This window comes from Equus quagga, chromosome 8, assembly GCF_021613505.1.
Source record: "Equus quagga isolate Etosha38 chromosome 8, UCLA_HA_Equagga_1.0, whole genome shotgun sequence".
NCBI lineage: Eukaryota > Metazoa > Chordata > Mammalia > Perissodactyla > Equidae > Equus > Equus quagga.
In genome coordinates this window covers 104168322-104183988 of record NC_060274.1, presented here as the reverse complement: position 1 = coordinate 104183988, position 15667 = coordinate 104168322, and the positions used below count along the sequence as shown (strand labels likewise).

The window sequence follows — 15667 nt, the reverse complement described above, 5'->3', positions numbered from 1 at the left end:
GCGGTAAGTAAGGAAAAGTGGTATGGTCTGGCGCCACTTTACCTGAGAAAATGGAGGATGCGAGCGAGTGAAAGGAAAAGGGTTATAATGAGAAATGGGCATTCACCGATTACTTCTTTGGCACGTAAGACCGAGAATACTGATATCCTTGTGCTAAGAATTAGCCTTTGCAGCGAAGAGATGATTTAGATGATACGATAATTCCATGACCACCCTTATTTCGCTACACAATACACTGCGGAAGGCAGGCTGAGGAAGAGAGCAGGTTCCTAGAGCGACTATGTCGGGGTTTTTTGACAGCTTGGAGTGTTTCCTTCAACCTTTGTGCAAGCCGTCAACGTGGTAGGGACAGGAACCGAGACGTAAAACACCTAACACAACCCTTTTCCCGCGCGCCGGCTTAAAAGCTTGTGTGCTCATTGCGCATACGCCTATTTTCCTCCCAGGAAAGGGCGGGCCAGAGCCTTCGTCCCGGCGGCGATCCTGAGGGGGCGGAGCCAAGCTGTTTCCAAGGTGACGGAGCGGCGGCCTCGGTGGTGGATTGAGCGGGCCTGGGCGAGTTTCCCAGAGGGCTGCGCGGTCTCGGCTCATCGGCGCTGTCATGGCGGGCTTGCTGAAGAAGGTGAGGGTACTGGAGGTCACCGATGGAATTTAGACTAGGAGGGTAGAGTCAGCCTGCGGGTGGTGGACGCAGCTGGCGCGGTTCTTGCTGGGAACTCGTTTTGCTCTGCTTTTAGGGGTGACCAGTTTAGTGGCTCCGCTCGGAGAGGCAAAAAAAAGCTCCGATGGAGCGGCACTGGGGGACCGGTAGCTGGGTTTAGGCCAGGTTTAGCCGGGGGAGGGGTGGGTTTGCGTTTCCGTAGCGTGGGGACGCTCGGAATTGTCAACAACAGCCTGGATCGTGTTTTGTTTTTCGACAGACCACTGGCCTTGTGGGATTGGCTGTCTGTGAGAGTCCTCACGAGGTATGTACCCCTTTTCTTTCTTTATTCTTGAGTTCCCAAGGAAGAACAGAACCCTACGACCTTGTCTGTTGAAAGGTTAAGCGGATATGATTATTTCAAGCCCAAAATTACAACTCAGCGTGAGCTCTCGAGACAAGAGTAGTGTTTGCTTCGTTGATCTGGTGCCACTTTTTTTTTTTTTTTTTTTTTTTTTTATTTTGGCCGTGATCTCTTTCTTAAACCAGTTTTCTTGTGGACTTTTTCTATGGCATCCTCGTGGCTTCACTTGTACCTTTGTGAGTGCCCTCCCAAACCCATCTTTATTTTCCACCTTTTACCCTCGCCTCTCCTTTTCTGCCGAGGAACCTTAGCTCCATACCGAAGATACCGCTCTAGCAATTGCCTCCTTCTGTCATCACTTTCCCCTTCTCTTTGGTGTTTTCTATTCAGACATGCTTCCATCTAAAGAAGCCCCCCAGAATCTTCCTCAATCCTTCTCTTCCTTCACACCATTTCTCTCCTTTGCTTTATAGATAACTCAAAAGAGTTACCTGTTCTTAACTGTCTCCTCATTCTCTTATTTCCCTTTGAAGGCATTGCAGTCAGACTTGGCCAGAACTGCTCTTTTCTTTTCAAGGTCACCATGCTGCCGCATCCAATGGTCAGCTCACGTTTCTCTTCTTAATTGACCCAATAGCAGCATTTGACACATTTGGCACTGGCTCCATCAAACACCTTCTTTACTGTGCTACATGACCCCTCAGTCTTATGGGTTTTTTCCCCCTACTATTTTTGCCTTCTCCTTTTCTGAGTATTCCTCATATCTCCACTTCCCAATTTTGAAGTTCTAGGACTCAGTTCTTGGACCTTTTCTTTCTTTATATTTGCTCTCTCTTGGTGTCTGGACCCAGTCTAATGGTTTTAAATACCGCCTGTATACTGATAGCTCTAGGATTTCCGTATCAAGCACTGATCTCTCCGTTTATGAAAGTCTTATATATTTAATTGCTTAATGGACATCTCCACTTGGATGTCAGATAGACAACCCAAACTTAACATAATCCAAAATTGGCTTCCTGATCTTCTCCCTAAAACCAGCTCTTGTCTTCAGGCTTGCTCATCTCGGAATGGCAGTTCCATTCTTCTAGTCACTCAGGTCAGAAACCTTGAAATCACCTTTAATTCCTTCCTTTCTCTCACACCCCACATTGGTACTTCCGTAAACCCTCTGGGTTCTGCTTATAAATTATATCCAGATTCTAACTTCTCATGGCTTCCTCTGCTACCACCATGTTCTCAGCTACCATCCTCACTGCTATGGATAATTGTGTTTGCTTCCTAACTGCCTCTCCGTGCTTGTCACTGCCTCAGTTTGGTCTTTTTTCAACCAAACTAGATACATCCTGCTAAAATGTGAGTAAAGTCATGTCCCTCCTTTCCTTAAAACCCTCCAGTGGCTTTCCATTTCACTCTAAATGAAAGAGTCCATACAGTGGCCTTCCAGATCCCTATCAACAGACTTGTATGCTACTGAGTTATCTTGTTTGTTGTCTCTCTCTACTAGAATGTAGGTTTCCCTGAAGGCAGGGATTTTTTAATTCTTTTTTCACTGCTAGAGCTATGATTACACATAGTATGTGCTCGGTGAATAATGTTTGTTGAGTGAATGTCTTGTACTCATTATGAGTTCGTAATGACTTTTGACTCATTGTCTAAAACTGAACTCATGGTTTTCCCTTTATAAAATCTGTTTCATCCACTGTGAATTCTGTTTTTCTTGATGGTATCAAAGTCTTTCTACTCCCCAGGTTGGGAATTTGGACATCTTAGTTGATACTTTTGTTATCCCTGTATCTTCATGTTTGTTCCAGTGACGAGTTCTGTTGATCCTTTTCTCCAACAGCTCTCCAGTCTGACCTCTATCCTTTTCCTACTGTTATTTAGACTCTTGCTCTTGTTTAGAGATTTGCAACAACCTTGTTACTGGCCTTTCTGCCTGTTTCTCCTTCACCAAATCATTTTAATTCACTGCTACCAGGTTAATTTTCCTGAACCACAGATCTGATCATGCAGTTCCCCTAAATCTTTTAATTGCCCACAGAATAAAGCCCAAATGCTTTAACTTGGCATGCAAAACCACTTACAGTCTGACTCATTTTTTTCTCCAACCTTATCTCCTAAATATTTCCTCTCTGTCCTATATTCTAGCCATGTGCTGTCCAATAAAAATATAATATGAGTAGCAAATGTAAGCTATGTTTATAATCTAAAATTTTCCAGGAGTCACTTTCTGATAAAGAAAAAGGGAAAAGTTAATAATATATTTATTTTTACCTAACATATCCAAAATATTACCATTTTAATATCTAATCAATATAAAAAAATTAATATTTTATAGTCTTTTCATACTAAATTTTCTAAATTCAGTGTGTATTTACACTTATAATGCATCTCAGTTCAGACTAGCCACATTTAAGGTGCTCAGTAGCCATATTTGTTTACTGGCTACTGTATTGGACAGCACAGTGCAAGGAAAATACAACTATCTACTGATTACTTTATGTTCCCTGTATTTTCTGCCATTTAGTCCCTTGTATGTATTCTATCTGTAAAATTGCTTTTTACAACATCTTTAAATGTCCGAGTACTACTATCCCTCCAGGTCTGTCTCAGATGCTGCTTTCTTTTAAAGATTGGCACCTGAGCTAACATCTGTTGCCAATCTTTTTTTTTTTTTTTTTTCCTTTCTCCCCAAAGACCCCCAGTATATAGTTGTATATTCTGGTTATAGGTCCTTCTGGCACTGCTATGTGAGACGCTGCCTCAGCGTGTTCTGACTACTGGTGCTAGGTCCGTGCCCCGGAGCTGAACCCGCAAAACCCTGGGCAGCCAAAGCAGAGTGTGTGAACTTAACCACTCAGCCATGGGCCGGCCCCCGTTGCTGCTTTTTTAAGAAACCTTTCTCTTATCTACTGAAGTGACTCTCCTTCTCCTATAGAATAATAATGCTAACATTTATTGAACCTTAACGTGTGCCAGGTACTGTTCTAAGCTATACAACACTCTATGAAGCAGATATTAGTAACATCCTTATTTTAGAATCCAGATCTCTTACCAGGCCTTTCTATTGTCTTACACTTTGCTAAAATTAAGAAATAAGGCAATAAAATCCCACACAATTTGTATTATATGTTATCTGACGAGCTCTACATTAGTATAGTAAAATACCCTCTATTATGGAACATCATATTCAAAGATATAAATAAGGTCTAAATATCCAGACTGCTTTTTGAGAAAAATGATACTTAGAGGCCCTCAAAGTTGGTTTGGTTATTCATATATATTGTGAGTATATATATGAATGAAACTAGGTATTAGTGCCTATGGATTTTATACAATTAAAACAAATTTAAAATTAAATACAGAGAAATAATAAAAAATTCTTCATCACATATGTATATTTATGATTATACTTACTAAACAGTTGTGAGTTAGGATTTGCCGTAACTTCTGACCATGTGACTTCACTACTCACTGCTGTACTGAACTTTAAGTTCAATGTGCTTCAGTCTGTGTTATGCAGTGGCTTGGTTCTCTTCTTTTTCTATTGACCTTTGGTGAAGCCTTCATTCACATGGTACCAACTCAGTCATAAGCATAAGCACTGAAGTATTAGGACTATATTCAGTTAAATTTGAGCATACTGATAATCTGTGCTTATATATTTTATTTCTATAGAAATTCACGAGACAAATTGAAAAAGAAAATCAGAATTTGAGAAATATTGTTAGTAAATGATTTGGTTTCCAAAACAGATTGTTAGGCATAGGTTAATGTGCAGTTTTATTTTTACTTGTTATCATATCTTTGACTTGCATATAACTTTTGTCATACGCACAACATATGAAAAATTTCCATGTTTATACTCAGGCTTTTCCTGAGTTGTAAAGGGCATAAGTAGGGCGTAGACACAGAGAAATTGCAGCAAGGAAGAGTTAAATGCTTTTAAAAAAACAGATGTAAGTCTTTTTTTCTTTTAAATCTGAGACTTTATTTAAAGTGTTCCATAAAACCTTTGGTAATATTTTAAACTGGAAATTTGTAAAATTTGTCTTTTCAGAGGCTAAGAATATTGTACACGAAGATTCTTGATGTTCTTGAGCAAATCCCTAAAAATGCAGCATATAGAAAGTATACAGAACAGATTACGAATGAGAAGTTGGGGATAGTTAAAGCGGTAAGTAGATGACTTGATTTCGTTTTCTTGGATTTATGGTCTCCAACGCAACATTAACCAAAAAAATTCAGTTGCTTGTTTTTTTGCCTATTCTACATACTTTTCTCTCTTCTTTCTCTTCTTCCTTCCAAGCTTTTCTTCCATCTTTCTCACTTTCATTCAGCAAGCAAACTCATGTTTGCTGAGTGCTTTCTATGTGCGAGGCATTATTAAATAATGGAGTGAAAGAATCAGATGAAGTCCCTTCCGTAAGTTTAGTGTAGCTTTCTTTTACTTCCCTATCAAGTTCTTTATTGATGTTTTACTTGTCTATGGATACATCAATCTTCATCTTTCTCTAATTTCAGAGTAGAGAAGAAAGAAAGCAAACCAAACAAAAAAATGTGTGTTGTATTTAAAGAAAACTGTCAGAAATCACTATTGTAATAGGTGCTTTGTTGCAAAGAGAAGAGGACCAAGTTATTGAGCATCGTTATGGACTGAAAGTTTGTGTCCCCCCAGAATTTGTATGTTGAAGCCCTAACCCCCCGGTGTGGCTGGAACCTCTGAAGAAGTAATTAAGGTTAATGAGGTCACAAGAAGGGTGCCCTGATCCAGTAGGATTGCTGTCCTTTAAGAGACACCAGAGAGCTCATGCTCTCTCTGCCCTATGAGGACACATTGAGAAGGTGGCTATCTGAAAGACCAGAAAGCGATCCTGTCAGACCTTGATCTTGGATGTCCAGTCTCCAGAACTGTGAGAACATAAATTTTTGCTGTTGAAGCCGCCCAGTCTGTGGTATTTTGTTATGACGGCCCAAGCAGGCTAAGACAAGCGTTTTACAACTTCTGAATCAAAGGCCCTGGACAGGCACACAGCAGACTGTGTCTTATTTTTTTATACCAAACTATATTGACTTGTTAAATTCTCACACCACCAGTTATTTCGTGGACTTTTGTAGTTACCCAAAATTACATTTGGATAAATGTAATTTAAATTTAAATGTAATTTAAAAAAAATTATAAATTTGGAATGTTCATAAACTCCAAATATAATTTACATACATGCAATAAGTGGTCCTAACATATTTTTCTTATTAGATTACCAAATGCTATAGTTCAAAGAGAATTCTTATCTTTTCCTTAGGTGTACAGCAAAACAGTGCAGTTTGATTTGAAATTTTTATTCTTAGCTTGGCACTTCTGGAAATAATTTACAGATTAAAGTCTCTGAGGGGGAAGTAAACTTTTTTTTTTTTGATTTCATGTTTTCCTCAAGGAAAATGGGCTCGTGCATTTTTTTCTCATCGCAGAATAAGGAATTACCCTTTTTCATTTCATAGGTGAATCTCTACAACTCAGTCTTTGATTCTTTCTCTGCTTTCCTTCTCTGTAAGCTCGTTCCCCTTTAATCATTGCTTTTCTGTTTTCTCTTTTTAGCCTCCCATTTTATTATCAACTTCAGATAGCCTCAAAAATGTATTTAGCTTGTTCCTATCTTAAAAGAAAAAGAAAACTGTATCCTTATAATTTCCTTTACTTTTGCCCTATTTCTGTCTTTTCTCTACTAGCCAATATCAACCAAAGAATAGTTCACTGCCATTACTTTCATTTATTAGTTCTAAAATCCTTTTCTCTGACCTGGGCTGTTTCAATTGCCTTAGAAGTAATTGGTCTGTGTATAATTCCATCATACTTCATTATATATCCCACACTGCCAATAGAGTGATTTTTTTAAATACATAAATCTGATCATGGTATCTTCTCTTTTAAAAACCTTACTATAATTTCCTGTTGAGTGTTTCTGAAAGGTTGAGTTTAAGGATTTACGCAGGGCTGGTTGTGTGAAACTCACATAGTTACCTTTATCTGCATGATTTTGTTTTTTTCCAACAGTTTTTGCTCACTTCATGTCTTTGTGTCATGTTTTGGTAATTCTTGCAGTATGTCAAACTTTTTCATTATTATTATATTTGTTTTGATGATCTGTGATCAGTGATCTTTGATGTTACTGTTGTAATTGTTTTGGAGTGCCACAGACCACACCCACATAAAATGGTAAACTTAATTGATAAATCTTGTATGTGTTCTGACTGGTCCACCGACCGGCCATTCCCCCGTCTCCTCCTCAGGCCTCTCTGTTCCCTGAGATGCAACAATATTAAAATTAGACCAATTAATAATCCTACAATGGCCTCCATGTGTTCAACTGAAAGGAAGAGTCGGACATCTCTCACTTTAAATCAAAAGCTAGAAATGATTAAGCTTAGTGAGGAAGGCATGTTGAAAGCCGAGATAGCCCAAAAGCTGGGCCTCTTGTCCCAAACTGTTAGCCAAGTTGTGAATACAAAGGAAAAGTTCTTAAAGAAAGGTAAAAGTGCTACTTGTGAACACAACAAATGCTTAGAAAGCGAAACAGCCTTATTGCTGATATGGAGAAAGTTTTAATGATCTGGATGGAAGATCAAACCAACCACAACATTCTCTTAAGCCAAAGCCTAATCCTCTTCAATTCTGTGAAGGCTGAGAGAGGAGGAAGCTGCAAAAGAAGAGTTTGAAGCTATCAGAGCTTGGTTCCTGAGGTTTAAAGAAAGAAACTGTCTTCATAACAAAAGTGCAAAGTAAAGCAGCAACTGCTAATGTAGAAGCTGCAGCAAGTTATCCGGAAGATGTAGCAAAGATAGTTAATGAAGGTGGCCACACTAAATAGCAGATATTCAGTGTAGACAAAACTGCCTTCTATTGGAAGAAGATGTCATCTAGGACTTTCCTAGCTAAAGAGGAGAAGTCAGTGCCTGGCTTCAAAGCTTCAAGGGACAGGCTGATTCTTGTTAGGGGCCAGTGCAGCTGGTGAGTTTAAGTTGAAGCCAGTGCTCATTTATCATTCTGAAAATCCTGGGGCCCTTAAGAATTATGCTAAAGCTACTCTGCCTGTGCTCTAGAAATGTAACAACAAAGCCTAGGTAACAGCACATCTGTTTACAACGTGATTAGTAAAATATTTACTAAATATTTTAAACCCACTGTTGCGATCTACTGCTCAGAAGAAAGATTCCTTTCGAACTATTCCTGCTCACTGTCAATGTACCTGGTCATCCAAGGGCCCTGATGGAGATGTACAAGAAGATTAATGTTGTTTTCATGCCTGCTAACCCAACATCCATTCTGCAGCATATGGATCAAGGATTAATTTTGACTTTCAAGCCTTATTTAAGAAATTCATTTTTTAAGTCTGTACTGCCAGAGATAGTGATTCCTCTGATGAATCTGGGCAAAGTAAATTGAAAACTGTATGAAAAGGATTCACCATTCTAGATGCCATTAAGAACATACATGATTCACGTGAAGAGATCAAAATATCAACATTAACAGGAGTTTGGAAGAAGTTGATCCCAACCCTCATGAGTGACTTTGAGGGCTTCAAGCCTTCAGTGGAGGAAGTAACTGTAGATGTGGAAATAGCAAGAGAACTAGAGTTAAAAGTGGAACTTGAAGATGTGAGAGAGCTGCAATCTCATGATAAAACTTTAACGTTGCTTCTTATGGATGAGCAAAGAGAGTGGTTTCTTGAGATGGAATCTACTCCTGGTAAAGATACTATAAAGATTGTTGAAATGACAAAGGATTTAGAAAATTACATAAACTTAATTGATAGAGCAGCGGCAGGGTTTGAGAGGACTGACTCCAATTTTGAAAGAAGTTCTACTGTGGGTAAAATGCTATCAAACAGCATTGCATGCTACAGAGAAATTGTGAAATGGAGAGTCAATCGATGTGGCAAACTTCATTGTTGTCTTCTTTTAAGAACTTGCCAGAGCCACCCTGACGTTCAGCAGCCTCCACCCTAATCAGTCCACAGCCATCAACACAGAGGTGAGACCCTCACCAGCAAAAAGATTGTGACTCGCTGAAGGCTCAGATGATGAGTAACATTTTTTAGCAATAGTATATTTTTAAATTAAAGTATGTACCTTGTTTTTTTATACATAATGTTATTGCACTTAATAGACTACAGTACGGTAACTTTTATATGTACTGGGAAGCCAAAAAATTTGGGTAACTCGCTTTACTGCAATATTCACTTTATTGTGGTGGTCTGGAATGGAATCCTCAGTATCTCTGAGGTATGCCTGTATGTGAGAAGATAGTAAGTGCAGTGAAGGAAAATAAAAAGGAGAAATGATGTGTACCAGGGTGATGAGGGATGTTACAATTTGTATTAGTTTCCTGTAGCTGCTGTGACAAATTATCGCAAACTTGGTGGCTTAAAATAATAGAAATTTATTCTCTTACATTCCTGGAAGCCAGAAGTCTAAACCAGTATCAGGGGCCCAAATCAAGGTGTCAGCAGGGCTGCGAGCCCTTTGGAGGCTCTAGAGTAGAATCTGTTCCTTGCCTCTCCCAGCTCTGATGGCTTTTGGCATTCCTTGGCTTGTGACCACATCACTCCAGTCTCTGCCTCTGTGGTCACATTACTTTGTCTTGTATGTGTGATTTCCCTCTGCCTCTGTCTTATAAGGACAGCTGTAATTGTATTTAGGGCCCACTTGGATAATCTAGGATAATCTCCCCTTCTCAAGATTCTTAACTTAATCATGTCTGCAACGTATTTGCCTTATAAGGTAACGTTCATAGGTTCTAGGGATTAGTTCATGTACATCTTGTGGGACATTATTCAACCTACGACAGTATAAATTGTGTGGTCCTCAGACTGGTCCTCATTGAGAAGATAATATATGAGTGAAGACTTGGATGGAAGTGAAGGAACAAGCCATACAGATATGCTGGATCAGCTAGCAGATGCCCTGAGGCAGGAACATGCCAGTAGCTATAGAAAATATCTTTTTTTTTTTTTTTTAAGATTGGCACCTTAGCTAACATCTGTTGCCAGTCTTCTCTTTTTTCCTCTTCTCCCCAAAACTCCCCAGTACCTAGGTGTATATTCTAGTTGTGAGTGCCTCTATGTGCTATGTGGGACGGCACTTAAGCATGGCCTGATGAGTGGTGCCATGTTTGCACCCAGGATCCAAACTGGCGAAACCCTGGGCTGCCGAAGCAGAGCATACCAACTTAACCACTTGGCACGGGGCCAGCCCCAGTATCTTTGGTGTTTTCTTTCCTCTTTTCATTCCATTTACGGGCCAAAAAAACCACTCAATTTACACTTTATTTACATATGCATGTGTATGTATAGGACATGGTTTCTGGCTCTCAAAAAGCTCAGTTTACTAGAACATAAATACAGGTCTTTGAATGTTTTAAGTGCTATATTAGCGTTTCTTTTTTTCTTTTTTGGGTGAGGAAGATTGGCCCTGAGCTGATACATGTTGCCAATCTTTCTCTTTTTGCTTGAGGAAGATTGTCACTGAGCTAACATCTGTGGCAGTCTTCCTCTATTTTGTATGTGGGATGAAGCCACAGCATGGCTTGATGAGCAGTGTGTAGGTCCATGCCCAGGGTCTGAACCTGTGAACCCTGGGCCGCCGAAGTGGAGCACACAAGCTTAACCACTACACCACTGGGCAGGCCCTGGGTTTCTTTTTATAAAACCCCTTTTATTGAAGAATTATGTATATAAAGAAATGTGCAGAAGTCATAAGTGTAAAGCTTGACGAATTTTCACAAAGTAATTACACCCATTTTAACATCAAATCAAACAAGAAGACATTTCCAGAATGCCAAAATCATCACTTGTTCCCCCCCGAGTTACTACCTTCTTGAGGATAACTAGTCTCTGACCTGTAACACCACAGAATCATTTTGCCTGCTTTGAACTTTTTATAAATGGAATCATTGTATGTATTCTTTTGTGTCTGATTTCTTTTGCTTAATATTATGTTTGAGAAAATCATCTGTGTTATTCAATGTAGGTTGTAGTTTGTTCATTCTCGTTGCTATATAGTATTCTACTATATCCAAATACTATAATTCATTCTATTGTATATAGTCATTTGGATTGTTTCTAGTTTGGGACTATAATTTGTGCTGTGAGCATTCTTGAACATGTCATTTGCTCAATGTATTATGCATTTCTGTTTGGTATATACCTAGGAGTGGAATTCTGGGTCATAGGTTAGGATTTATTTTTAATGCTAATGCTCTCAGAGGAAATACAGGAAATACTAAGAAAATAAAGTGATATTTTAAAACCTGTATTTTAGAAAGACTGAATTATGCATTATATTTCTTACCCTTAATAAGCATGTCAGTAAGCATTTAACGCTTTTTAATATCAAGATAGAAAAGCAATAGGGGCCGGCCCGGTGGCGCAGCGGTTAAGTTCGCACGTTCCGCTTCTCGGCGGCCCGGGGTTCGCTGGTTCGGATCCCGGGTGCGGACATGGCACTGCTTGGCAGCCATGCTGTGGTAGGCGTCCCACGTATAAACTAGAGGAAGATGGGCACGGATGTTAGCTCAGAGCCAGGCTTCCTCAGCAAAAAGAGGAGGACTGGCAGTAGTTAGCTGAGGGCTAATCTTCCTCCAAAAAAAAAAAGATAGAAAAGCAATAAAATAGTAGAGAGATGAAATGAGTTTCCACCAAATATTTGGTGAAAATTAGTAAGGGTATGATAGAAGAAAAATTATGTTTGTTATATTAAGTGCTTTTTTATATGAGTTTTTAAAATATGTGATTGAAACGTTCAGATATTATGCTCCTTCATATAAATATTTCTTTCTTTATTTCCTTAAATTATAGGAACCAGATGTTAAAAAATTAGAAGACCAACTTCAAGGTGGCCAAATAGAAGAGGTGATTCTTCAGGTAAAGAAAAAGCTGAATGTTTAGATATTTGGGTTTAAGTGTTCAGAGGCACAATGTATAGAGGCACAAAACTGACATTCTAGAAAGAGAGGAAAATGGAATTTCTTTATTTATATCAACCCATCAAATATAAGACTAATCACATATAGGAAATACTTCTAACATGGGTGTGAAAGTTAAATATTTATCATTGATTGTAACTTGAATTTATGAGACTTCTGTTGGAAGTTTGGAGTTTGATAACTCTTTGAATTAATCAGTTCTTGTTAACTTACCTTAGTTTAAATTAGTAACACAATATTACTGTTATTTGAATAATTTCATCTTTTTAGATGCAAATGCTTTTAAGTTTTAAAGGTGTAGTATATTTTTGTATGGAAAAATACAGGTCTTTTGACTCATAAAATTAAAATAGACTTTTATTTTTATTTTTGACCATTGGATTAACACATCTATGCTGGTAAGAATGCTGCGATTTTTAATTAAATCAGGGGAAATGATGCCTTTTTTAAAACTAGTTGTGTATTTTTTCCCCAATTACTAGTAAGATTAAACTTTTAAAATGTTTTTGTATTTCCTGTTTTATAAATTATATCATTAATATTTCACTCTATCATTTGTTTTTAGTGTTTTTCTTATATATTTCTGTGAGTCCTTTTTAAAATAAGAGAGAGATTAACCTTCAACTTTTGCCCATGTTGTCTGTACATTTCTTTTTAATCTGTCCTTTGTCTTTTGTCTTCAATTGAATGTTTTCTCTCATATGTAGAAAGCACCCTTCCCCTGAGATCCCCCCCCCCATTATAGATTTAGAATGTCTTCCCTTCATAGGGGTCTGATAAATACTCAATTCTGTTTCATTTAATTTTTACAGTTTTTTGTATTTAAAAATGTCACCATTCTTAAGTTTGTTGTCTTTTATCAATGGACAAATAAAAGGAGATATTGGGTAATATTGGAGATTAGGGAGGTATGTCACCAACAGACATGATGTTACAAATTCAAAAGAATTGTTAGATGCCTCTATTAAAAGAGGAAGAGGGTATTCCAACAGCTTTCTATGAATGTGAACTGTTTCAGTCATTCAAGGGCCTGTTTTTCTGGCTTTTCTATTCATTTGCTGGGTTGATGTAGTGTTATGGGAACTTGCTGCAAACTTCTTGTTCCTCTTTCTTTTCTCCCTGATTTCACTTTGATCATGACTTTAGTTTAGTTGATACCGTTATCTATCATACAATTATAGTCTTAGGGTACGTTAAGTATTTTTAAGCTAGTTGTGCAGTTCTCCACATTTTCATGGGCAATATTAAGGTTAAATTAATTTTAGTAATGTTTTATTTAATACAGTATATCTAAAATATTATCACTGAGACATATCAATGTAAAAAAATTTAGATATTTCACATTCTTTTTTTATACTAAGTCTTTAAAATATGGTCTGTATTTTATACTTGCAGCACATCTGAATTTGAACTAGCTTCATTTCAAGCGCTCACTCAGTAGTCACATGTAGGTAGTGACAGCCATATTGAACAGCCCATTTCTGGAGGGATAATATGAGAAGAATGAGGAAAGGATAGTGTTAGAAGCCAGAGAAGAGGGAGGGTGTTGGCAACAGGAGCCATGTGTAGCTGGGTCCAGCTCCTTGAAATAGGGCTGACTTCAATGATGTTCAGGTCCCGGCACCCTTTCAACACTGTACAGTACCTTGGGGGCATAGCGAAAGCATGAGTGTTCAAGAGACCCAGGCCAAAGGGTAGTCAGGGAAACAACCATTCTAAGGGATATTTTTAATCAGTATTTATACTGTTTTCTCATTTCAGCATTAGTAAATACCTCTGCCCCTAGATTTCCATTAATCTACTCTTTAACTCATTGTATACATTTTAGACTGTTGCTGCTCAACATAGATTGGCTGTTCTGGGCCACTGACATAAATGAGACATTGCCTTTTAACTATAGAATTATAGGCTCTGATAGAGTCTAAGCACTTAATCTGTTTGAATTTTTTCTCTGATGTCCTGCTAAGTGTTCAACAGTGTTCTTCTAAGTTAGCCAGAGTTGTCATAGGTCCTTTTGTTGTAGAAAAAGTGTGAAATAAAAAGATACCTAAAATATATTTGCTAAATATGTTATAAATTGTGTTTGAAAGGAAAAATTAAAGATTACATAATCTGATTAAGGAAAGTAATTCAATAGTAAATATTTTTTGTGCACCATTGTATTCTCTTACATTCTGTAGATCACTGTTTTACAAATTTATAGGTCTCAAGTGATTATGGGTCATGAAATCAGTTAGATCGGTTGTGACTAGCATTTTTTAAAAAGTAGAATAGAAAATAGAGTGTTTTACAGCTAGTAAAGATAATGATATTTTTAGCTTTGTTTTGCTTATATATGTGTACTGTGAATCCTTTAGTAAAATGTATTCTTTTTACTAAGGGCCATGATAAAATAAAATTTGAAAGTCATTGGCATAGATTAAGAGGCATGAATTTATAGTCTAATGGTGAAACAGACAATTATGATTGAAAATTCATCACCTAAACTTTTGAACACTCTAGTAGCAAATTTTAATCAAATAGAAGAAATCAAAAGCCATCCTTTCTTACTCATGATGATTGTGTAGCTATGAGAATTAAGGTAATTTAATAATGTTCAGCATTTGATAGTGGAACAGCCTATTATCAGCTATTAATATGAAAGTAGTAGCTGTAATAGTTATATTTCACTTTTTAGCTATGATAAATATCTATTAAACAATATAATCAAATGATCTTTTTAAAAAATTTTATTAACAGGCTGAAAATGAACTAAGCCTGGCGAGAAAAATGATCCAGTGGAAACCATGGGAGCCTTTAGTGGAAGAGCCTCCTGCTAACCAGTGGAAATGGCCAATATAACCCGTAATAAATGCCTTGTATGATGATGGGAAACTGATGTAATTAATTAAATGTTCCATTCTATTAAGAATGTTTCAATATTATTGACATCTTATATCATCAAGAAAATTCATACAGAACATATTTAAGAGACATGTTCAAATTGATGAATATGGTAATAGGGCCTTGCGAATCACTTTGATTTATAAAGCATTCATTCCAATTATTTCAAAGATGATATTTTTTTAAACAGAGAGGTTGTGGGAAGATTTGAAAGTTAGTCGGAAAAAAATGCTATTGATTTTCAGCACAGAGGCCATAAGGTGAAGTATTTTTAGTAGTATCTTCAGCACATAATTTAATTTTTTATTCTGAAAAAAGCAGAAAAGGTACTTAATTATTATTCTTGTTTATACAAATTTATAGGTTACTGTTTGAAGTGAAATAGTAAAAACCATCAAATTAGAATTCACTCACCCTGAGCTAACATCTGTGCCAGTATTCCTCTATGTTGTATGTGGGTCGCTGCCACAGCATGGCCACCAATGAGTGGTGTAGGTCCACGCCCAGCAACTGAATCCAGGCCGCCGAAGTGGAGCAGGCTGAACTTAACCACTAGGCCATGGGGCTGGCCCGCCTATCATTTCTAAATATTCATGTTTGATACTTCTCATCTTCAAAGATAGCACTTTTGGTGTTGTGTGTTGTGTATGGGAGCATGTGTGTGTGTGTTTTGCTATCTCTTGTAACCAAGCAGAATCAGAATTTTCAGAATAAGAAAAAATGCTGTATTTTTCCTTTTCCAATATATTTCTCCCCCTATAGAGCTGTAAATTGAATGCTAAATAAATGTTAAATTGAA

General features: G+C 37.5%; 1 protein-coding gene across 1 annotated transcript; it reads left to right on the top strand.

The window, feature by feature from the left end:
- Positions 1-512: 512 nt before the first annotated feature.
- On the top strand, positions 513-15667 carry NDUFA5 (NADH:ubiquinone oxidoreductase subunit A5). Its single transcript, XM_046670656.1, has 5 exons — positions 513-622; positions 921-965; positions 5065-5181; positions 11858-11923; positions 14725-15667. Exons 1-5 carry the CDS (start codon positions 602-604, stop codon positions 14824-14826), a joined length of 351 nt encoding a protein of 116 aa, XP_046526612.1. The 5' UTR covers positions 513-601; the 3' UTR covers positions 14827-15667.